Here is a 26948-nt window from a genome sequence, read left to right on the forward strand (position 1 = left end):
GAATCGATGAGAGGAGCTATCGCAACATATATATTAATATATACAGCTCGATTAGGACATGATCATAAAGTATCAAATAGCATGAGATATCGGTCTATAAACTAAATCAAACATATACATATATGTATGTATAAGTATTTACATATACATTTATATACACATGTGTATGTTTCATACATTGATATCAGATCCAACTGAAGCTATTACTTTAACACTCCCTCTTAGCAAGGGAGGATATGACCAATTTCTTAATCTCATACAATTATATCCCTTTAAGAGAACATACTATGTAATTTCCAACACATTCTAGGACACAAACATAGTCAATCAGATGGTTAGTCTTGATCTTATAATTTCCAGCTCAATCCAAGACTATCATCATTTACTTATTGTCATGACTTCTAGCACAATCTGGGACAACAAGTTAATGTAGTCTATCATGACAGTTGATCAAAAATACAGCACAACAACCACACTATCATGATTTATGGCTCATTTCAAGACAACAATTTAATGTAGTCGATCACGATACATTATGTTAACATGATTACTGACACATTCTAGGACAACAACCTAATGAAGTTTATCATGATAACATGGTCAAGATATTGCTAAGATCGTCACCTTTCATAACATAAATCACAATAGCATCATGTAGTAACTCACATTATATCCACCATGAACCAAGTCAAAGGGTGGACCCACCATAGCCGCTCCTAGAGGGTAGAGCAAGGGTTTTCACCTCAAACTTCTCTCTTAAGAAATTTCACTTCAAACTTTTCTTTCGTAGAAAACTCATTAATAAGGAATTGCACCTCATAATTCTCCCTCTAAACAAAAGATCCTAGGAAGTCAGGTCCTCTAGTTACTCCCTTAGAAGCTCTCTTCGTCCAAGGATGCATGTCAAACTCCCTCTAAGTCTTATATCAATCTTCCAACTTCCTGGTGATAAATCATTATTTCCTCACGATGTACACAGTGGTAAGCACATCAAAGTCAAACACATGTATTCTAAGTATCAAACTACTGAGCTCCCACATTGACTTTAAAAAAAATGCCAGACTCCCTCTGAATATCAATCTTCTAAACTCTTACCTCACCTTTGAAGAAGTGTCAAACTCCCTCTTAATGAAAGAAAATTCATAATCTCAATCATCAAGGATATTTTCTTCAAAAACTTCACTTTATCTAGCCTAGTCATCAAATGACTAATGAATTCTAGATCACAACTTCTTTAGAGCTACTACCATAAGATTGAGTCTATACAATATTTGGTTAAGTACCAACCTTCTTTTCCTGCAAGAAAATCCTCAAATAGAAAGGAAAAGGTCAAGGAAAGAGACTACATTGAGTAGATAAATGTAAAAGATGAGAATACTTATCTACACATGAGGGTCCATAGATATTTGATAATGGAACATCTTTCTAATGATGGTCCAAGTGCGAATGGAACATTGGTTATGATTATTTCCCCCACAACGTAGAATTCCCACTCATTCCATTTTATAGAGCCATATTGTACTCGAAGTCAAAAAAGGAGATTCAAACTTCAAATTATGACAATATCAAAGTGCTTTATACATCTGTAATTTATTTTCTTTATTCTATTCACTATGTAGTCTCATTCCTTTGCACGATAACAATAATTTACTTAGAAATTGTGATGTATTGCAGGATGGATTGTATCTCATTCTATATGGTTGTCATCACACCATTTCATTCCTATTCCCTCTTATTTGGTGTTCATTGGAGAATCATATGCCATTTCAAGAGCATATCTTAGTGCTATTATAACTCATAGGGATCCAACGAAGATTTAAGCTTGACAACGTACTTTCCAAGCATGGATAAAGATGATAGCTTTTAATTATAGAGAAGAGGAGATTTAGTTAATACAAAAATATTTCCTTGATTGGTGTAGATATTGTTCTCTTTAGTCTCACAATATTGATTGGTATCAAATCTCCTCCATGAAGACTATTATAGTGTATGACCAAAATTGGTCTGCAAAATTCTCCTCATCTAATGCAAGAAGAGTAGTTAGAAAACTCTCGGACCCATCTTTGATTGTTTCACTCATATTATTTGTATTGTCAACAATCAAGTCTTTCATATCACAAATATCTTCATGATGTCAATATATTCACGACATTGCACAACTACTGATGACTCGACAAATATATCATTATAGTTGTAGATCAATACTTCTTTTACTCTTGAGGCCATTGCCAATGTATACACTAATTTGAAGGAAACTCCACTCGAGGAACCAGTTACGGCAATAGTCACAAGTAATAGTCACAACCTATGAGAATAATCTTGCATCGAGAGAAAGGGACACGTTCAATGAATTTTGCATTGCCCATAATGTTTATATATCTTCTACCATCCCTTGTAATATATGTCATTGTTAACTATACCTACATATCCATTTATCGTTTGGCATTCATATACTTTAGTTTGCAACAAGAGTTCCGCAATGTTCTTGTTTTGTTGTTCTAAATCTCATAATGTCTTCGATTCTCCTCAATGTTTTCTAGATGCCTTTTCAATCTTTGACTCTCCATTCTTCCCTCTCAATTATAAAGGCATCCCAGTCTAGAGCATACTAGGGTATCAATCTTCACAAATATTCTATAGTCAATGTTGTCATCAATATGCTTGCCACGACTCTTTAAGTGAGAGAATTGGCAAAGGAGTTGAGCGATGTGGAGGATGTCGATTTCTGCGGCATTTGTCCTTTTAATGTGATATCTTTGTATTTGCCATGGACTATATGCTTTGTTTGTCTTGCCTTCAAAGCAATAACCATTGCTAATTTTAATTTTAATTTAAATGGTAGATGAGCAAGACAACTTTCACAGCAGAACTTCCAATAACACAATCTCCACATCATGCGTTGTCATGTAGATAAATCTGCCCAGATTTAGTGTCATTTTGAATTGCAGGAATATTTATTGTTCCCATACCAAATTTGGATGGGGATAGAGAAAATAACCAATAAAATTTATTCCCGTATCCTTCAACGGCGAAACGGATACAATACAATTAATACAAGGGAATGATGAACCCAATGAAGAGACTAACAACTACCAATCTTACAACAACTCATCTCTTCAGAGACAACAATAAACACTAAACTGCGACCTCTGCTTCTGAAATCAATATTTCCAGCAAATGCTATTTGGAATAGCTTCTTCAAATTCTAAATTTGATGCAGAACCATGCGACACATTTCTGTCACCTCCTAAAATACTCAAAGATTTCCAACACTCGCAATTTGGCTCTAATACCATGTTGAGTAACAAGGATCGCTTCCGCAGATGTAATAGCATTGCCATCGTATTGATGTGTTCCAAATGCAATTTTGAATGACTTATAAATATGAAAGGAGACATGTCTCTATGGTTAATCATTATTAAATAATATATTAACAATAACATATAAATATAATTATATATTATTATATTATTATATTGTATATATTATACTATATATAATTATATTATATATATTATAATATGTGTGTGTGTGTGTGTGTGTGTGTGTGTGTGTATAAGTAGATATAAGAGTCTTTTCAAAATGATGATTTACCAACAACCATAAATGATTTATCTCCGAGTCAACTCAATCCGACTGAAGCTACAACCTTAACAAATATCATCATCAATCACTTCAAGATAATCAGTCCCAGTGAATACCAAATCAATTCACTTTCAGCGAATCGAGAACAAGAGATCAGAAGACAATCTTCAAGAAAAGAAGTAATCACATCATCAACCACATCAATAGAAGACATTTTCCAGTGCTAAGCATCATCAATAACATATATCAGCGAATCCCAAACAATTTCCTACAGTGAAGAGAGATTACCAGAGAATCAACAAACCATTCCAGCAGACAAGAAGTAAATAACAATCTGAAGAATATCAAGGAGGCGATCAGTCAATGGATATAATACAGATTTCTCCAGCTATAGGTCAATGACATTCTTAGTGAATTTGGATACTAGTTCAAGGATACTCTTGGTGAATGTTGAGGCTAGGTCAAGTACATTCTTGGTGAATGTTGAAATTCCTAGAAAGGAATAAAAACTAAGATTCTATATCTCTGAGAATTTATTCATCGAGGAACAAAACAATAAATACCTCCTGCCTCACGAATAATTGTTGTGGGATAATCCACACACTAGTCATTTTTATTCATTCAGCATAGTAACTTAGAGACCAAGGGATGTGGAAATTAGTATGGGTAAAAGGACAGGAATAAGGATACCATTCAAATCACGTTACATGACTCAATGAGTAAAGTCATTAAAAATAGTCACCAAAAGATGTGGCTATAGGGATAAAGATGTGGTTTGAGTCCCTATGCTAGAGTTCTTTAATGGAATAAGAACAAGAAGATAAATTAGCAACTCAAAAGCAAAGTGAGTGGAGGTCCAATTACAGAAATGGATGTCCTGTTAGCAGGCACAGATATCTGAATTGAATATGACTCAAATATCCAAAACTGTCAAGGATGGATATTTGTTAGCAACAAAAGGAAACCTATTTAAACTTGCACATTTTATTCATTTTATACCTAAGACTAATATTTGAATTCAACTAATATTCCTTTCGAAAAGCACACCAAAAATATTGGGAGGGCTGTTAAGATTTGATCGGATTTAGATTGTACGAATTTTAACTTTTATTTCAAGCTGTATGTTGATCTCAATTTGACAATAGTGCAACGAGAATAAAAATTGATGTGATTTATTCTTGATTTACAGTGATTCTAAGGTTGGTATCAATATAATGTTTGCAGAACTATAATGGAAGAAAAAACTGAGCTTGAATACATTTGATAATTTTCTGCCAACTTGAGAAGGTATAAATTATATTGCAGCTGTATCTTGTAATTGCACTTTTTTTTCTTCTTTGTAATCCAAGATTTATAGAGGCTTAATATAAATGTCATGAAGTCGAGACATGTCTATATGTGAACATAGTTCAAAAAGGGACATGGCTCTACGTGAGGTATGTCTCAACTACAATGATTATCAACAGTGATACCAATCCATAACATATGTTCGCTCCTTAATATTGATTATGTATTATCGTAGTTTATCAATGCGATTTATTATAAGCAAAGTCGATAATTTTTATCGTCCGATATGAAAGATAAAGTCAACACTCATTATCGACGGTAATGTAAGTTATAGTAACTTTATAAGAATGCATAGATTGAAAATCTTTAATGATTACATATACACAACAATGATATACTTAATTAAGAAAAGTCGATACTCAAAATTTATGATATAGTATTAACCAAATGATTAATATATATTTAAAAGGTATATGCATATAAAATATATGCGTACATATATGTATATTGTTGAGTTAATAACTATTAATCATTTGGTTAATACTATATCATAACTTGTGTTGATATAGTATTAACAAAATGATTAATAGTTATTAACTCAACAATAAACATATATGTACATATATATTTGTTAATGTTTTATAACGTCAGTCAGATAAAACATAGAATGTAACCTAAAGAACATTTCCTTAGTTAAATGTTATTATAAATATAACTGTGTAGATATATTAAATATATATTAATATATATACATATATTTGTATAGATACATATGTTAGTATGCAATCTCAAAATAATTTATATTTCTATAATACCATGTTTACTATCTCAAATTTCTTTTATAATGTATTACACATCAGACTCTCACCTGTGGGCCCTTTCCCTTAATTTGACCAATGCCCACATCATTAATTTGGAGTCCATGTCACAATCAACATTCAAATCGAGATAACAAGATGTTCGATGTCATCGCATGACTATTGCAAGTCAACTTTTTATGGGCCTCCGATATTTTGTTTTATCCTTCCTTTTATTAACATATCGTATAGGGCTTTGGCTAAAAGATTATCACCGACCATATCGTGTTATGTGGAGGTGGCATATCAATTCAAATGCATGGGATATTTTAATATGTTTTTATTAAAACATTTTCGTTTAGTTATCTACCAATATCGATGGGTTCCATGAAGGGTTGTTCAATTTGATATGAAATGATAAAGGTGTATAGTCATACTCCTTTATTTTATGTGGTATAAAAGAGACTTAGAACCCTCCTTTGAAAAACATAGATCATATTAAATGTTATTACAAAGTGGGGGCTCTAACTATAAGAATCATATAATATATAGAATTATATTTATAAATCTAATCAAAATTAACATGGTATCAAAGCTGGTCTAAAAGACGATCTGGATTAGATTTATTTATTCAGTATGCTCAAGCATTCTTAAACTCTACCTATCAAAATGATAAATGGAATGAGGATTGAAGACAGTCTCAATGGTGCTTAAATTTTGAAGCTTGGAAATTGTGTATGATGATGATACTAAGAAAACAGAGGTTAACAATGATTGTGAAAAATCCCCCTAAAACTAAGACAACTAACGAATGGGAAACTGACAACAACAAAGCAATGGAGTTAATAGTAGATGGAGTAAAAGATCATCTACTACCTATTATCACAAAATTAGACTTTGCATATGATATTTTCAAAGCTCTATAAGACATGTTGAGATCAACAACACTAGCAGGATTCTCACTTTGAAAAATCAACTCAATAATATAAAGATGAAGAAAGGAGAGACCATCACCTTATACTTTATGAGTATAATAGAGTTAAGAAACCAACTATTAACAGCTGGTCACAACTATGATAGCAAAGAGTTAATTATGGTATAATTAAATGGGCTACCTTTTTCATGGGAAAATTTTTGACAAGGAATAGGTGCTTGTCTTGAACTCTCCAAATTCACTCGTCTAAAAGTTGACTACATTCAAGAAGAGTATAATCGAAAAGCTAGAGGAATTGATATGGACTCCACAAATGAAGACATTCAAGCTCTCACCACCAACTTAAAAAGGAGAGGGGGAAGAATGAAAAACAACCATTCAAGAAACAAAAAGATTTTTCTAATGTATAATGTTTTAGATGCAACAAATATGGTCGCACTGCAGCAACATGTCCTGACAAACTCAAACAACAAGCTTCCTTCGCCGAAGTCAATAATTCAAACCTGGATTCAAAGAAATATCTATTCTAAAGAACTTCTAAACTAAAATTTTGTGAAATTCTGGATTAAGAGGGAGTTCCTTATCATCTGCACCAAGCCTCTAGAAAAATAAAAGTGGATCACTTCTGAGGTAAACTTGGTATGTTGTAATTCCTGAGAAGAGTCTCAGGATATTTGATTATTGTACTCATGAATTACTTATTAATAAAATTTATCTCATATGGCCCCTTGTGTACATCATGAAGAAATGACGACTTCTAAATGATTATCACTTGTATTTACAGAAGTTATTGAAAGGTGATGATCTTGAAATAACTTAATTTTCTATTATGTGAATGTTCATATGGTAAGCATTATGAGAATGAGCGTGCACATACCTTATGAAAATTTTGAGTGCATGGTAAATGTTATCAAACTAATGTTCAAGAGGCCATTTTACAGAGTACTTGGTGAATGTCAAATGAATTGACATTCAAGGGACCATTACTCATGATACTTGGTGAATATCTAGCAACTCAACATTCAAGAGGCCATTGCTCAAAGAGTACTTGGTGAATGTCAAATGAGTTGACATTCAAGAGGTCGTTACTCCCAACATCTTTACTTTGAGTATTTGGTGAATATCATATGTTGATAGTCAAAAGGCCAATACTTGTGATATCAAATATGATATCCTCAAAATTGTTACTTCCAATATTATGTTGAGATACTATTTCTATGTTTATCCTCCCTAGCTAAGAGGGAGTGTTAATGTTTTATAGCGTCAATTAGATAAAACATAGAATGTAAACCTAAAGAGCATTTCCTTGGTTAAATGTTATTATAAATATAATTGTATAGATATATGAAATATATATCAATATATATACATAAACTTGTATAGATACATATATTAATATGTAATATCATAATAATTTATATTTCTATAGTACCATGTTTACTATCTCAATATTGATGGGTCGCATGAAGGGTTGTGCAATTTGACATAAAGTGAAAGGTGTATAGTCGCACTCGTTTATTTTATGTGGTATAAAAGAGAGTTAGAACCCTGCTTTGAAAAGCATAGACCATATTAAATGTCATTACAAAGTGGGGGCTCTAACTATAAGAATCATATAATATATAGAATTAAATTTATAAATCTAATCAAAATTAACAATATTCAATATGCATTGACATATTAAATATATGTGTGTTTATGCATAAGCGTCAACTTAATAATTATTAATCATGTTTTATATTAACAACATTCGTAACAAATTCTTTATCCAAAACATTCATAACAAATTCTTTATCCAAAACATTCATAACAAATTTTAAGTAGAATGAAGGAGGATGAATATCGAATGCTCAAGGTTGATTTCATCGAGTGGACTAATTTGACCGAAGCTACGAAATATTCACACTCCCTCTTAGCTAAGGAGGATGATTACTATCCAGATGACAACACATTAGATCAACTTAAGAGTTGTAAAGCTTTCATCTCAATGTGATATCAAAAGTTATGGCATATCCATGGATATCAAGTCTCGTGATATCCACCATAAATGACATAAACTTACAATAATATCGAGAATTCCAACATGTCCATGAATATCACGTCACATGATATTCACCATACTCACAATATCCATTATGGTATGTGCAGCATCATGTCTTATGATGCTTAACATTGCTGAAGACTGTAGTGCGATAAAGATCTTTATCTCTTTTTTTTCAGAAATATGGTTGTTATAACAATTACAGACACCATCAACTAAAGAGGACATTTGTGATAATAATTGTGATTATAATTGAGATAATATTAAATATTGAGATGTCTGTTACAACATGCATTGAGGCATGTATGTGGAAATACAAAGAGTTGTGTATATGTGAAATTAAAGAGACCTTCAGTTATGTAATGAAGTCTCTCCATTCTTTATATGTGTATCAAGTGAAAAGTATTGTACACTTGAATATTTTATGATCAATGAAAGGGATATTTTTGGTTATGTGGTTGAGTATTTCCCTTCAGCTAGAAAGGTTTTCCCAAGATAATCTAACATGTCTCTTGTATGTATTTCAGCTCTTCCTTGTTGTTTATATTTTCTTTTTGGGTAAAACATTACATGGTATCAAAGTCTGAGAAGTTGTGAGATAAATTCTCGATTCTATCTAATTCGGCCAAGGCATAGAAATCCTTAGTTTGAAATGGCTAATAAATCTTCCATCATTCTGACTATGAGACAAATTTCATCCAAATATGTATGTAGAAAAGTTTTTTTGGCTCGATATTTCACGGCATATGCAAGGCAACTAAATAGGTTTAATGGAGATAAATGGGCATCTTCGATCAATCTTATGCCAAGACTATTCGACGCCTCAAAGTTCCAATCCAAAAATGCGCCGACGGGCAAGAGAAGTTCCTCTCGGTCTCACAAGGTTGTGAGCGAAAACAAAGAGGAGAAGAAGATTTCAATGACGAGGAAATTGGTAAAGAAGATTCCGATGTTGATAAAATTTCTGAAGATGATTTGGACAAACTAAAGGTTTTGCATTTGCCAGTTGGGATAGTGAATAAAGAATCAAGAACAAACAATGCATGCTCTACGTTTAAGCTTCACATTATCAGGTACCTGAAGTTTATTGTAATCTTCGACTAAAGAATAAATTGTCAAGTTTTTCTTATTCTAATGCCTTTATTTGGTTATTTTCATCATCCCCAGAAGGGCCTTTCGTGTGCCTCAAGGTGAGTATCCAAGTTTTTTATTCGATGGATATGATATAACTATTTTCTTCGTGGAATTTTTTGTGTACTTATTAGTGACATCAAAGATTCCTTTGTCGATTTCTTTCATCAATTCTTTGATTGCCTTGTTCTCAAGTATACTTCTTGTTACATCCCAATTTTTGCCTAATTTTAAATTTGCTCATATAGCCATTGAGTTTTCATGTGATGTCAGTTCACAACTAAAATTGTTTAGGGAGAAAAGGAAGACACTTTAATAGGACTGAAGATCTTCGTTTTTTTGGACCACTAAATCATTCAAATATGTAAGGGAAAGAGGGGAATTTCCAAATATGATTTCACTTATAATCCAAATTAGATTAAATAGAACCCAAAAGAAGGGCGCCAATACCAAATTTGTATTATTAAGGGGAACACAATACAAGGAAATGTACTCCTTAGCACTTATAGCATGATGTGTATGTAAAATTGAACCAATTGCTTAAATAATGTAAATATAGATGCTATATGTATACAATTAGCTCCATTAAGATATAGATCTAAGCTAAAGATATGAAAGGAAATAAAAATATGAAACTCACCTTGAAATATGTAGAAGATGTATTTTAACTCTGAAAGTCTCAGGTTGGAACCTATTTTTTTAATATCTAACCACAGATCCCAAGCCCGCAATGAAGTGAAAAAATAAACAAAACCTAGAAATCATTTGGCAAGAACGCAAAAAGGACTAGGTCAACCTGTTGAAAGGATGTCTTACAAAATGGTTGACATAGTCCAGCAACACTACAACAAACTTCTCCAAAAGGCTCCTACAGAGTAGCTTCTAGATCTGTAAGCGCCAAACTGATTTCTTGATTCTACACACAGAAAAGAAGGATTTTTGTGGTTGGGTGGGATGAGGACTTGCCTTGGTCAAGCCCTAGGTTAGGGAATCAACCGTAAATGAGAAATGTAAATGTAAACGACTAAAAACAAGATAAATGTTAGGATTCACCTTGCTTAAAACCCTTGTCGATAAGGATTTTGTACGTAAATATGTTGTAGATCTTGAATTAGGTATAAGAATGTAGGGTATCTCCACAATTCACGATGGATCTATCATAATCCCATCATGGTGCCATGGATGTAAGTGTACATCAATGAAGAAGATAATGAGTATCTCAACGTAGATCTCCTCCCTTGATGGCCAACAATAAGCTAGATGTTGAAGAGGAAATACCTACAAAGGATTCTTCAATGCTAGATAGAAATCTCCTTGCTTGAATGCTTGAACTCCTTGGGCAAAAATCTTCACTTGAGAGTAAGAGCTTGAGATTTGATTACTTGGTGATGTATTATGAAAATGAAACCTCCAAGTCTCATTATATATGAGTTTTCATGCGAGAAAACAATACAAGCTATATATAATTCGCTTTTTTTGTGATCATTTTACTTTTATTTATCAATAATTTATTATCACGATAAGTAGATCAAATTGTTTACTGCTATTTAAACTTGATAAATACAAATACAATGAAATATTATTGTTTTCTTTATTTGTATCTATTTTGTCCGTATTAGGGTTAAAACATTGTAGATTGGTTTAAATACGCATAAAAGAAATAATTTGATGCATCACGATAACTGAATTATTTATAGATATAGTATATCATAAAATTGTATGTGAGATCGTACACTTTGACTCTATTGCCCATTTAAAATTAGGCATTGATCATTTAACTATTCATATCTCTCAATCCATGTGTTGGCGATTTTCTGACCTTTTTCTTTGAAGGATTTGATACCTATATGTTTTTAGTAATTCATTTTAAATCTTCCTTTCAGCAACTGAAGTAATTAGAACTTGATTGTTCATCATTCATAATCCTGAAGTTTTTCCTTAAAATCTTGCCACTTGAGGAAATTGTCTTTGCATTATAATCTATTCGCTATAAAACATCTTGGATCCAAGTTTCGCTATCCAGGATCAGGTGTACAGGCCTTGCTTTTGCGAAGCCAAAAGCACAGAGGATTCAAATCAATTTGATTGATCCTATCAAGTTGGCCAAAATCGATTAGATATCCCAGCATCGAGTAGGCAAGGCTCGTAGGTTTCTAATCAACGATTTTGATAACCAACATGGGGTTCGGGTTCGTGGGTTCGGGCAAAAAAAAATTTATCATTTGGGTTCGTGGGTGGGTTTGTGAGTATATATATATGCAAAAAAAGAGAGAAACATGCATAGTTGTCAAACTAACTTACGAAGTCATCTCATAGTATGAATCTATCAATGTTACCTAATCATTGATCAATGCCAAATGTCAAAGATAAACATTAAATACTCCCTCATTAATCAATGTTAATATTGTAAAGAAAATCATACATTGAAAATATTAAAAAAATGATGTTTTAAAACACTTTTGTGGCCCACAGTCCCAATCAGGGACCCTACCCAGACCCGGATTTGGACCTAAGCACGAATCTGAACCCAGACGAATCCGGATCTAGGCCCAAGCTCCGAGGTCCGAACCCAGTAACTAAGAAGATATCATACCGATTGATTAACCACATGATTCACTTCTTGCATCTTCTCATCATAATTAATATTATGATCGGAAGAAGGTTGATTAATAACATTCATTGAGTGTGAAGGTAAAGGGCTAGTGTAAATTTGCAAATTCTGATTAGGCGGCACAACAGACTTATTTGTATTTTTAACTTGAGCATCAATAGATATAGCCTTAGAGTCAATAAGGTCCTCAATAGCATTCTTCAATCCACAAAACCCGAGTATCATGACCAGGTTGACAATGGTATTGACAAAAAGTATTCGAATCAAAGGATTTAGGCAACAGTTTACTAGTACCAATAGGAAGAATAGGAGGAAGATCAAGAAGAATAGTATGAATCAATTTAGTTATCACCTCAGACAAAGGTTCAAATAATTGAGTGTACTTATGATTAGGATGATATACAGAGGAAAAAGTAGTCGTACCTTTAGATGTAGTAGCCACTTGATCAGCAACTGTATTTGTTGACTTGATTTTGATGAAATTGTTAAGTTTAGAGAACTTGTTTGAATTTTCAACGCATCATTCTTATCACTAGAAATAGGAGCCATCGGAGTAGAGCTCTCGAGTTGACTCACTTGTAACTATTAATGTTGAAGTGCTGCACATAAATGAGAAAAGGAGGTATACTCAATAAGGAGAATCTTATCTCTAATGTCTTTCTATAGATAAGAATAAAGATGTGTTGAATATCATGATGAGGCAAAGGATAAGAAATTTGAGGATACAAATGTTTAAATCTACCAATAAAATCAGTAACTTTCTCTTTAACATTTTACTTACAATGCATTCAATCAATTAAAAAAATTTGTGGACCAATATTATTATGAATTTATTAAATGGAAGCATTAGCAAGAATTTGAAAGGAAACAATAGAATAAGGAGGTAGAGAGCAATACCATTGCAAGGCTCTATCCTTAAAAGTAAGTGGAAACAACTTAGCCATAAGCCTATAGTCGTGAGCGAAATTACTACATATAATCTAGAAGTTTTTAACATGAATTAGGGGATCTCCCTTACTATTATAAGTCTCATGACGAGGTACCTCAATATGTTGTGGTATAACAACTCATAGGATATCTAAGAAAGAGGATTAGCAACGTCACATGTATGAATGTTGTAATTAGATTGAGTTAAACGAGATAGTTGTTGTTGTAATGCAATGATGGTTTGAACCAAGGCACTAACAATAGGATCGAAAGATGCATTAGTAGGCATAGGTATGCTAGATGGATTAGAAAAATTATAAGTGGAAAGAATGTGTAAGGATGTGTGCAAAGGATTAGAAGGAACGGGTAAAGGGTTCGAATATGTAAAAGGAACAGCATTATATGAAGGTAGTGAAGAATGAATGGAAGTAGGCAGAACACTCACAGGAAGTGAAAGACTAGGAAGACCAACACTTAAAGGAGTGGACACTTATGTAGAGGTAGTCATAAGAGGTGGAGCATATGTAGGCATGCTAGAAAGAGTGGTAGAAATCGGAATAGAAGGTTCAATGGTTATGGAAGGAGAAGGATATCCTATCCCTTCAGCACATTCTGTCAAAGAGTTAGCATGAGTATTAATAAGGTGAGATATACCATGTAAGATAGAATATTTATATCATCATTGTTAACAAGCTTCTTAAGAGCTTCAATAGCAGCAACAGTATCGAGATTCTGAATTTCTTACGCAAGGCAAGTTTCCAATTTATCAAATTCACGAGAAAGCTTATCAACTTGCGAAGTAGGAAATCTTAAAGCTTCATCTTCATCGTGGGATGAGTGACGAGAGTTATTCTCTGTTATAGGATTAAGGTCGTCAGAAAAGATATGAGTATCATCATGAGTCCTAGGAAGAAAAGAGGAATCATGATCAAAGGAGCCCATGAGTCTACGGTTTCGCCTAACTGGAATGCTATATATTGACTTTGTGTAATTAAGCTCATGGAAGGGGAGATCGCGAAAGAAAGAAAAATCTAATGAGATCTAACCATGTAAATGCAATAAAGAGCATAAAAGAGAGATCTAAACGTGCACAAGATAGCCATCTAACTCTAAAGAATAAAGAAGGATCTAACTCCAAGAAAGAGGATAAGAAGGTCAGGTTTACACAAAAAGAAACGTAAACACCTAAAACAAACAATCTAATTCCAAAAAGAAAGGGGCACAAGTTGGGTTCACCAAAATGTTTAGGGGGAAAAGAGAAACACTTTAATAGCACTGTAGATCCCCACTTTTCCGAGCCACTAAGCCATTCAAATATGTACATAAGGGAAAGAGGGGAATTTCCAAATATGATTCCACTTATTATCCAAATTAGGTTAGCTAGAAGGGCGCTAATACCAAATTTGAATTATAAAAGGAAATGCAATACAAGGAAATGTACTCTTTCACCCTTATTAAATGATGTGTATGTAAAATTGAACCAATTGCTTAAATAATGTAAATCTAAATGCTAAGTGTATACAATTAACCCAATTAAGATATAGATCTAAGCTAAAGATATGAAAGGAAATAAAATAAGAAAGACTCACCTTGAAATATGTAGAAGATGTATTTTAACTCCGAAAGTTGCAAATCTAAACCTTTTTTTGAATATCTGACCGCAGATTCCGTAAAGAAAAGATGAAAGGAACAAAACTTAGAAATTGTTCGACAAGAAGGCAAAAAGGACTAGGTTGACCTGTTGAAAGGACATCTTACAAAATGGTTGACATAGTCTAGCAACACTACAACAAACTTCTCCAAAAGGCTCCCGCAGATTGGATTCCAGATATGTAAGCTCCAAACTGATATCTTGTTTTTACACACAAAAAAGAAGGATTTTTGTGGTTGGGTTGGATGAGGACTTGCCTTGTCAAGCCCTAGGTTAAGGAATCAAACACAAATGAGAAATGTAAATGTAAATGACTAAAAACAAGATAAATGTTAGGATTCATCTTGCTTAAAACCCTTGTTGATAAGGATTTTGTACGTGAATATGTTGTAGATCTTGAATTAGGTATAAGAATGTAGGGTATCTCCACAATTCGCAACGGATAATCCTATCAAGGTGTTGGGACTCAAAATTGAAGCCCTGATTTTGAGTACCATTCTAAAAATCAAGCCCTATAAGCACTTTTTTTTAATGCATGTGTACATGGCTGTCCATTTGAGGCCTAAGAGGTGTTTAATGTTTCTAACACCTTTCATTCAGCATATCCACTCGTCCCATGAAGATAAATTGTCATTCTTAGTCATTTTGTGAAGTTTCGTTTTGAGCAATGTTCAAATCTGCATTTTTGCCTATATGTCAAACAGCAACAGGAGGCATAGTTTGCATCTGAATATCTCGCACCCAGTAATGTTTCATGACTTGCCACTTTGAGAGTGTTTAGCATCCATACCAAAGAACCTATGTTTCAAATTTCGAGTCATTTCGATATGTTTTGACTAGGTTTTGAATCTCTCAAGTCGGTCGTTTATTGTTGTCATGCTGATGCAAATTGTTCAGAATACTGGAAGGACTAGTTTGACTTGGACTAGTTATACATGGTTGACCAAAATGAGAAAATTCCTTTTGCATTGCATTCTAGAGGTCAGAGACTTGTTATGTTTCAATTTTGAGCTTATGACGAATCCGTTTGATCAATTTTCAAATGCGATTCCAAATGCAATTTATGATGTTTTATTGGTGTTAGTAAATGCAGATTGTTTGGTACCCCTATTCGTGATATCATAACTCTTGAATCTGTGAGAGGTGAGATCAAATGGATTGCACCGTTGTGTTATACTCTGAAAATACTTTAAGTGTGCCAGTTTGCAAGTTTTGACGAATCTGTCTGCACACTTTCCAAGTCCATTCCATTTGCAAAAACCACTTTTCTACCACTGTTTCCAGTCCTACAAATCTGAGTAGCCCACTTTGACCATTCGCCAAATGCACCATGTTATTCGTCATGAGCCCAAATCCCAAATTTATACTCTCCTTGTGACAGTGAACTAGTGCCCCAATTTTTGTGCCCACAAGTATCAGTTTGCCCTATTTTCAAAGCCGAATCCGAACGCGATTTGTTATTTTCTGACATGTTTTCTTGCAGGCAGTTATGAAATGGCAACTAGGACAGTCAATATCTTTTGACTGAGAATTCAATTCGACAAGGTGCAAGAATCTGGAACAAAGAATCAATGCACCTGATTTCAAAGCTTAGTCAGGTGTTTTTGCCAATTTTTAAGGCCAGTCAGAGGACCCCTTGACACGAAATTGACAGTTTGCATAAAGTGTTTAAGTTTTAAAGAATGAATGATGCAAATCAATTTCAGTCAAAGTCAGATGTTCAGTGGATCGATTTGTTATGTCAATTGTTCAAAAACGAAAAAAAATTAGCCGGACCCACTTGGGGCCCGACTATATTCTTACAAATTGACTAGGCATTGCGGCTTGAAGTATTGATGAATTGTTATAATGGTTTCCTTTTAATCATTATAATTACTCAAAATGACACATAACTTTGTCTAAGACTAAACATGCATGTCGACTCTACACAAAATTGCTATTTTTACTTTTAGAGTGCTCAATTAGAAGAATGATGCAATTAAAATAGAAATAAAACCATTGCTCAACGTAATATGAGAAGAGGAAGGAGGCAAATATCACCAATCTGGGGCTAGTGAATACGTGGCAGCCGCAGGTTTCAAAGATAAGCAAACGTCAAAGAAACCACAAGGCATATAATCAAAATGGAGATTGCGTAAAAAGAGGATGGAAGGCTTGCCCCATACTCATTTGATGTTTTTTGTTAAGTAAAGCTGCATTCCGTTGATAAGGAACTTAGGCAACGCGTGGTTAGCCTCCTCTATTGTTGCCAGGATCCCAATGGTGGCTATGGTGGAGGTCCTCATTAGATGGCTCATCTTGCAATAGCTTATACAGCTGTCAATGCCCATATCACTGTTGGCGTAGAGACATTTTGGTTAAATAAGGAAAATTGCTCAAATTTTGCAGCTATGTTTCATTGAGGATGACGACCAGTAGATCCACAACAAGGAAAGCATCGGATTGGTCCAGCACCTTCAACAGTTTCAAAAGACCCATGTGCATTCTAAAAATGGGTGATCACATGCATGATATAATGGGAGAGTTTTCCAATTGGGGTCAAGTTCTATCAATGTATGGATGCAAGATTTCTAATATACTAGAATCCTGACAAATGCCAACACCCCTCTTTTGCGAGAAAACAAAAACATTGCCTAATTTTGAGAATCAGCGTGAATTGGTGTTTATGCGGCATTCCAAACAGCAGATTTATTATGCTTCACTCCCCCAAGAAAGTTGTTTTTACCATTGATGTAATTGAGAGGAGTCTGCAGTTTTCGCCAAGATCCTCCTTGAGTCGACTTTCTTTCACTTTAAAGGGAAAGCGTCTCACATGTTACATGCAGGCAATGGCAAGAGGACTAAAAAGCAGCAGGTTGAAAGCTGTTCACAGAGAATGGAGACGCCTACACTCAAGAAAGGGGAGTTGGAGATTGAGGGACGTCTGCTATGGGCGTGAATCCTCCAACGGTCCTCAAAAAGGTCCAGTGGGTGTAACCAAGACGGATGTGAGTTTGTGATTCTAAATTTGGTCAACAACAACCGTTTCTACGAGATGGGCAACTCCTAAAACCAAGCCATTTTTTATCTTTTGTCTTTGTTATTCAACCTATCCCCAACAAGCTGCCAAGGAAACCCCTAATGTCAAGTTGATCTCATCCTCTATCAATGTTAATCGACAACCTATATCATAAATTCCAACAAGCTGCCATGGACACTTCAAATGCCAAGACATTTATTTAAATCTACACCCTAGGTTTTTCACCGATGACGAAAGTTACCAGAGTACCTTTGGAGATGAGCAACCGCTAGATGCAAGGAATGAACCCAGGTTGACTACTGAAAAAGTTGCAATTAACCCACATTGATTGTATGTATAAACTTTGAGGTGTTTAAATATAGAAGCACACAATTATATTGTGTCTTAAAGACACAAAGGCTTTTGGAGCCTCAACCATGCGCATGGATCCCACTTGGCCAGCAGGAGAGAAGTCAAATTTTGACCAAACACGTGGCTCACTGATTGATGAAGTAGATTTCCAAGTAAATCGTAAGGCAACAACTGGCAGTGATTTGGCGCCAACTGGACTAAGATGGACAAATCGTGCAATGACAAGTGGCAGTCTTCCAGACGTGGCACAGAAATTGAGGTGCTAATGTGGCGGACAGTGCCACATGTTGCGATGTCGCTATGTCGCAATGACATGGCACAATGCTGACCATCATGCGACATAGTGATCGATGATGTGGCAGGCTGATGTGGCAGCCACGTGGCAGAACAGAGGACCAATGAGACAGTGACACATGGCGGGTGTCAGGCGACTATACAAAAATTAGCCACTCAGAGTGTGACACATGGTAGGGCTAGTCAAACCAATTTGACCCAAATGAAAAATTGAAGGAAAGTTCAAACTGCATAAAATAATAATTTTTTATTCTTTTCCCTCAAAAATGCATGCAGGGTCATTTTAAATAAACAAATGTTATAAGCTATACTTCAAACTTTGGAATATTTTAAATTTTTGAAAAATGAAATGCAGTCTCAAAGCCATGCTAAGGACCTGAATTTCGAACTAAGATCCTGGGAGTTTCTGATAAGTCCATATAGCACCTATTATATATCACCGAAATCAGGAGAGAACGAACTTTCCATTTCTGGAGTTTGTTTTTGTAAAGGAGGCCATTGGTTCAAGTTATGCAAGGATTTGTCTCAGGTGTCCAATTTTCAGTTTCATTCAATTAGGGTAGTTCAAATTTGATTTCCAATGAAATGGTGAACTGAGTGAATGTAAAAGGTAGTAAAAATGCAATTATGGGCGAGTTTTGTCACATCCAAATCAGTTGAATCAAGGTATCATCAACATTTTATGATGCATTTCAGATATTTTAGTAACACAAGGGTTTTTATCATTGAGGAAAAGATATTTCGGGTTTGTTACAAAATAATGATGAAAATCAAATCAGATTTCATGGGTAGAAAGATGAGAGATGCTTTACAACAGCAAGGAATGGATATTCAAGTGACACATGTCATTTCCAAATCAGATCCAGGATTCCATTCTTCTTCTATATCTCTCTTTTTTTCATCCATTGTAAGGATTGGCAGTTTTCACTATAAAACAATTAGGTTCCAATCTTGAGTTTTCTCAAATCTGTGAGACCAAGGGTTCTAATTTTGAACATATTTCACTACTCTGATACCACTTTCTTCAACAATTTTCCTTGTAATGAATAGCAAGAAATAAGAATACAGATAGTTCTGATCTGTTACGCAGTTTTACAATTCAATTTCATGCATCTTATTGTATTTGTTTCAAAGAAACGAATGAAAATGCAGTAGCAAGTTCGTCTTCATTATGATATCTTGTCTCCCAATCATGTTGTTTGTGATCTTTTGTGTTTTGTAAACAAAGGGTATGAAACTCAATTGCAGTCTGTTAGTTGTATATGTTGATTTATTTTGCTTATGACTCAAGGAGTCATGTAAATGCTTGATTTATCATCATAGGATTGCAGATCTCATGGAGGGATAGGTCGAGTATGAGGTTCAAAAAGATGCAGATGTCTAATTCACAAGGTGAATAGATAGATTAGGAAGTCTTGATGTATGGGATATGTCAATGACTTTCAGGGATGTGTGTTAGGAGTTTGTGTGACTGCCCAATGGATAAAGCACTGATCAGCCACAGGATCAGAGTGTTATGTTGTTCATGTCATGCTTTTGCTGAAAATCAACATCATTAATCAAATATCTTTCTCTTTAATGTTGAAGAAATGAAATGTGATACCCTCACTTAGCTTAACAATTTCTTTGGCCATGTTACTAGCTATTCCATGTTTAAGATCTCTGCGTAAGTGTTAGAAGATTAAGGGTTTTAGCTTTGTTAGATTCAAGTGTATGTTTTAGCACTGGTACCATATAAGTGAATCTGAGGTACACCCGCCTAGGTTTTGTAAAGCCTAAAGTAGAAGAAGGGTCTAGCCTTATAGTTGGCCTGGTGTCTGAAAGGGTATGTTGGAAATGGGAAGTAACTACCCCTAGATGTATCTTGTTCTCATCGCAGTAATTTGAAACCAAGAAGTTTCAAAACACCAACACATGGTGCCATGGATGTAAGTGTACATCAATGAAGAAGATAATGAGTGTCTCAATGTAGATCTCCTCCCTTGATGGCTCCAAGTCTCGTTATATATGAGTTTTCAGGCGGAAAAACAATACAAGCTGATCGGAGAGTGTAATGAAACTAATTAAACCACTGAGGCCTTTCGGACCTTGAGCCCCTAAATCACTAGGGACTAGGTTGACCAGGTCGACCTAATATAGAAAAAGTCAACAGGGTCCTAGAGATCAGGTCTAGGAGTGCCATAGAAATAAGAGTAAGATAACAAAAGAAAATAGGGTGGAAAATGGAAGAAGGTAGGAAAAAGGGGCATCGAGCATAGCATTTCCTACTTGTTTGATAGGTGAAAGTGGATCCAATCAAAGGCTCTTGGCTCTGCACACGCTGTATCCTTGAAATGTTCAAGAACATCCTAAACACTTCTTTCGGTGGGTGCTAGATGCTGTGTGCTTTTCACACCATCACCCCATTGCAAAAAGGGACACTCTTTTTGCTTTGGCAAGTAGAAGTTTTTGTCTGAGGTTGTTTTAGTTGGCAACCTTTTCAAGTCTCAAAGTCTGGAGTGAGTTTGAGAATGTGAGCGTGGAACAACAAAGAATAAATTAGTACACCAGGAGAGAAATATGCAGATCCATAAGAGAGGTTTGAGCAAGATTTATTAAGATATATAGAAGACTCTTTTAGCATACTTGAAAGAAATAAAGCTACGTTATGGGATACTGCTGGTAAAGCCTACGTCATGGTGTTCGTATGGTCCAGGCATGGGTATGGTTCAGTTACACTCAGGTTCTTGACCCACAGCGAACCTGGGCACAGCACCCAGGAAATATGCAAGGGCTGCACCAAAACAAATATTCTAAAATATGTGCATGCATATGAAAATAAATATGAATTACTTGTAAATTATCATTAAATCTCTCAATCGATATACCAAGCAAATTTATGTATTATGCCTTTAAATATCTAGAAGCAAAATATAATGCACCCAAGAAAGATTTGTTTACCCATACCTGAATCAGCAACTTAGAAATAGAGAATGCAGACATAGAAAAGACCTTAAGGCAGAACTACAAAGGAAGACATTCAGTTATTTGAGATCAGATTTGTGAAGTGCATTGGATTGGATTTAAATTGTGTTTTGTGCAAGTCTACGATACATCCAACAGCCATTTGTGAGAGGAGAAGAGAATAAAAGAAGATATTGCAAATTCAATAAGCAAATTTGGAGCAGATTTAACTAAGGGATTTTCAAAACCAAACTGAAGCAGATCTATTAAGATTCCACAAAGAAATAAATCAGGAAAGTGTGAAAAGTTCTATGGCAGAATTATAAGAAGATTGTAATCAGTCTTAATGGGAGATTTGTGATCAGAATAGTAGGAGATTGGAAGAAGAGAGTTATAGCAGAATTTGTGAAGAAAAATTGAACGAGGGGTCGGTGCCTCTAGTGGGTTGGTACTCACAAATTGAATGAGGGGGTTGGTACCTCTAGTAGGTTATTGCCTACAAAATTTGTAGAAAGAAGAACTTATATAAAAGCATCATTGTGTCCTAGTTTTCTCCTGTAAGGGTTTCCATGTAAACTTCATGTGTTATTATGTCTTCTAATGTGCATAATTATTGATGTTGAGCAATGATGTTAATGTGATTGATAAGTCTAAAATTGGTAAAAGCTGCATTATACTGATTCACCCCACTCCTCTCCATATAATTATGGGCTTGGGCCCAAAATTGTGTCTATCCGCTTAAAAACAATAACTGAACTCAAGTTGCTAATCTTGGTGATAAACCAGATCCATTTTTGGATGCACTCATATTTTGTTCCCATCTTAGGACACTAGATCACATAGATCACATTTTCCTCCCAAAATAGCACATAACAATTGTATTGTAGATCACATAGAACATACAAAATAAGTAGTCTTAAATGAATAAATGACATGCTATGCTCCACGCAAACTCCTATCCCTGTCCCCAAAACGTTTCAGGCTCAGTGGCACAACAAGGAAATGTCCCAAAGCTGTCCTCAATTTCAAAAAATGGCAGAAAATGTTCCATTAAATTTGGGGATGGCTAGCCATACCCAAAACATCTAGGAAACACCCAAAACGTCCCTTACCTGTCCCTAAAACGAAAAAAGTGCCCCCTATATATTTGGCTAATATTTGGCACTAAAAAACAAGAAAACAATTTTTTTTTAAAACAATTGTCAAAGTTACAATGTGGGGCCCACAAGGTACAAAAACTTGGCAAATTTTGATGGCAAGTTATTCTTTGAAAAACTTGCCTAGCAGAAAATGTTGGCAAAAACTTGACGCTCAATGATTAATCAATGAGTTTGCCAACTATGCCATGGACGATAAAATTCAAATGGAGTTCGGCTTGGGAATAAATTTGGCACTAGAATTCGTTATTAAATATGTTTAAAATTTTGATATAAATAAAAAATGAATATATCAAATTCTATAATATAAATATTAAATAATAAATATTATATATTAAAATTATAAATAGAATATTTAATTTAAGTTTTTTTATACTCATCATAATAAACTTATTAAGTTTTACATATCAAAAAATAAATGTTTAAAAATTTATATATTAAATAAATTATGAGTCTTGAGTTTCATAGGTTATGCCTATAGCCAATTATATTTTGATGTTAGAGACTTCTAGATACATGTTTGAGGCATTTTGATTTGGATATTTATATTGATAGACCATGGTTTTGATGTTTGAGACTCTTGTTACAATGATAAAAAATAAATATATCTAATTTTATATGTTAAATAATAAATATTAAATATATCAAATTTATAAATCTAATATTTAATTTATGTAATTTTATGTTAATCATAATAATAATAATAAATATAATAATTTTTAAGTATTAAATAAAATATGTTAAAAAAATTATATATTAAAGAAATTTTGAGTCTCAAGTTCCATAGGTTGTGCTTGTAACATGTTACATTTTGATGTTTGAGACTTCCAGATACATGTTTGAGATATTTTGATTTGGATATATATATTTTTCGAACATTGTTTAGAGCTTTGAGACTCTCATTACAATGTTGTTATACTGATTTATATTGTTTCTATTATCATTTATGTTATTGTACTATTGTTGCGACTCATGAATCCATGATTTATTTGCAGATTGTCATGTTGTTACCAATTATTGACATCTCTCTCTTTCCCTCTATCTATAACATCTTAACATATTTTGAAAACTTAACACACATTTTAAAAATTTATATACCATCATCCCCTAGTTTTGGACCTTTAGGAAACATCCTAGAGACGTGTCCCCTATCGTCCAAACATCCCCATCCCTAAAAATTTTTGGAACATAGATGACATGAGATGATATACCTAAGAGTGATGCAAAATACAATATATATGAGTTGCAAAGCAGTATACCTACTATATTGAAAATAACCATTCATTATATGTTAATATTAATAATAAAATAGCATATATAATATGATAGGTTAAGTATGAATGAATAGGAAGATAAGTTGTCTGATTTAAGGGGTGCATTTGATAGGACAAGTCCCATAAAGGTCGGAGGTGTCGTCTCCTAGTTGTAGAACTGAACACTAGTCAAAGATTAATTAATCATAAAACATGCCCTCCCATGTGGTGAAGATTAGACTTTGAAGCACAATTTAGTACAATATGACAAATAATGTCCTTAATAAATTTCAATACTAGGAATTGTTGGAAACTACAATTGAAACAATTGTTATGTTGTCATAGATGTCAAACCTACAGGAGAGACATTTACTAACAGTGTAGAGTGTCATATCATTTGATTGATGAAGAGGATTTGAAAAGAGGAGATAGCAAGGAGAGCAAGTCAAGTTGTTGAGAAAAGAAGTTAAGTATCATGGAATTACAATGGCCACTTAATAAGTTAGTCATTGACAAGATAATGTATTATTTAATTATTACATTAAGCAAAGAAGAAAGGTAAAGTCATGTATGAGTGAGATGACAAGAAGTTGAGTAAAATTCTAAGCTTGACCGAATATCAGTGTTGGTCGGTCAATGCAGTAGTTGGAACACAAGATTAATCGAACAAACAGTATAAGCCAAGTGCTAGTTATGGCCGAGTAAGTTGGAGAAGGAAATGTTAGTATTGATTAAGTGCCAATAATGACCGAGCAGGATAGTGAATGTCGAGCAAGACAAAATTGTGATGACTAAGTTAACAATAATGACAGAGCAAAAGAATTGAGTGATTGTCGAATGTCAGCAAAAGTTACAGTTTGTGAAACAATCGAGTTTGAGGCCAACATAGTTGAATTTTTTAATTAGTCAAAATGCATGGATGATAAGTATTGATGAGCTAGCATATTTTAATGCATGATGACAATTTGTTAACCAATCTATGGCAAGGATTTAATGAGAAGTTTCTCGAAAGGAGAAGGAGCACAAAATGATGGAAGGATTCGATGAATCTGACCTAACCTAAAGATCTACGGTGATGTTTAAGCGGCAAAAGATCGAAATTAACTACTTAAGGAGGCATAGGAGATGCTTTTTGAGGTCAGTTCATTGTTGATTGGCAATCTTAAGGAGAACCTGTAAAGTGTAGAGTAGCAGAGAAGTGAAGAGATTAGTAAAGTGTGATTGCTTGAAGGGATGCCAAGTAGATCAATGATGGAAATGATAATGGAGGCCAATCAATGAACCAACAGATGAGCAAATGGAGATCTAAATTTGCAAAGTGAGTTGTGTTTTACAGATCAAACCTACTATTACATTCTAACCATTGTGGCAGTCAAAATCTCTTAATAAAGGTTGACTGAACAATCATTTTGTAAATCCTTTAATCAAGGTGACATTCTAATGGAATGATCTAAAGTCCTCTAACAAAGCCACTCCTAATAGGGTCACACCTACTAGTGTATTTTGTAACTTTTAACAGGGTTGGCTCTTAACCGAGCTCACTTCAAAAGAGTGAAAAAGTGGTAGCATGTTACTTGGTGGTATTTCCCAAATTGGGTTTCCATGTTAAATCCCGGTGTCATTTACTTGTGTGAATGTTATGTTGTGCATGTTATTTTTACAATTGTTTATTTTACTATTAGTTGGCACATATATACAGAACAAAGAATTAAAGAATGCTAAGTTGCTTTATATACCGAGTTGTTTAATGAGATTGTTTGAAGTTGTTAAAAATTGAAATTGGTACATTTAGACCTAAGGATAATTGATTCACCCCCCCGCTCTCAGTTATTCTAATCATTCTAATAGGAATGTGTTAGGATAAAAGAAAAGATCGATCTTAAAGGGTATCAAATATCCTTTTATCATCTCATATGCAAATTAAGTTAAGTATTGTTGACAAAAACACCAAGAAGTATTCTTAAAACATGGTTTAAAAGTCCATATATATACCTATTCGAGCAAGACACATAAATTCTTCATAGACTATGCGCTTTTCAATTATTAACATCTTGGTAATGATTTTAGGGAAGAAGTAGTTTCCACTTTCTTGTGTCCTAGCTTCAAATCTAGACCAAGGTAATTCTTAAATCTTATCTCGTTTACTTAAGAAATAAATTGCACATTCTTACTAATTTCTTATGTTTTTAAACTTGTCTTTATTGTTCTTGAGTTAATATAGAGAACAAAGATGTAAAATACACCTCAAGTAATTAAGGTGTTTTCCAAATCGACATCAACATCCTAGCTTTAATTTGCCATCAAATTCATTTTAAGTTGATAGAAACATACTTCATCGTGATCAAAGTAATGGTGTAAAAATACAATACATTTTCAAACTTTCATTATTTAATTTACTAATCACATTCTTATGCCTGATGTCCTAAAAATAGGGTAAATCAAAAAATACCAAATGGTGTATTGGAACAGCCACCAAGCTACCAAATCGTCCATTTATACGTCCCACAATCTCATGAACTTGGCTCGTAAGTTTTTGATCTGTAAAATCAAACTCCTTGTTACTTCCACAGAGCACAGAAGGAAAAAGTTAGACAAAAACAGAAAAATAGAATAACAGTAATTTTACGATTCCCAACTTTTAAAAATGTTCAATATTCTTCATGAAGCTAAATAGAAGTTGAAGGTGCACTAAGAATAATTCTACTCCTGTGCTCGTAACAGGTAAATGGAAACAAAATAAAGCGAATTTTAAATGTCACAAGATCTGTTGTCAAATTTTAAAAATATTTGTTGAAATGCATAAACCCTCAGACTTTTGATTATCAGCATTTCAATGTTGGGCTAGGTGAGAGCATATGGTGATTTGGGACACTATCGTTCTAGCAGCTAGCCAACCAATTTTAAAATGAATACAATATTGGAAATGAAACTAATAAAACTAATATCTTGATAACATAGCATTCAAGA

The 26948-nt window shown here is 33.9% G+C and overlaps 1 protein-coding gene across 2 annotated transcripts in view; it reads right to left on the bottom strand.

Moving 5' to 3' along the window:
* The window catches only part of LOC149529437 (alpha,alpha-trehalose-phosphate synthase [UDP-forming] 1-like), a 230767-nt gene that overhangs the window by 156064 nt on the left and 47755 nt on the right, over positions 1 to 26948 (bottom strand). Inside the window, exon 6 of one of the 2 annotated variants that reach the window (XM_089807954.1) lies at positions 26431 to 26519. The exons of the other annotated variant lie outside the window; for it this stretch is intronic. Coding sequence (XP_089664080.1) covers positions 26431 to 26519 — 89 coding nt within the window. The remainder of the gene's footprint in view (positions 1 to 26430; positions 26520 to 26948) is intronic. 2 annotated transcript variants of the gene reach the window in all.

This window comes from Cupressus sempervirens, chromosome 11 (assembly GCF_028749045.1).
Source record: "Cupressus sempervirens isolate cs-2001-9-10 chromosome 11, ASM2874904v1, whole genome shotgun sequence".
NCBI classification, from domain to species: Eukaryota; Viridiplantae; Streptophyta; class Pinopsida; order Cupressales; family Cupressaceae; genus Cupressus; species Cupressus sempervirens.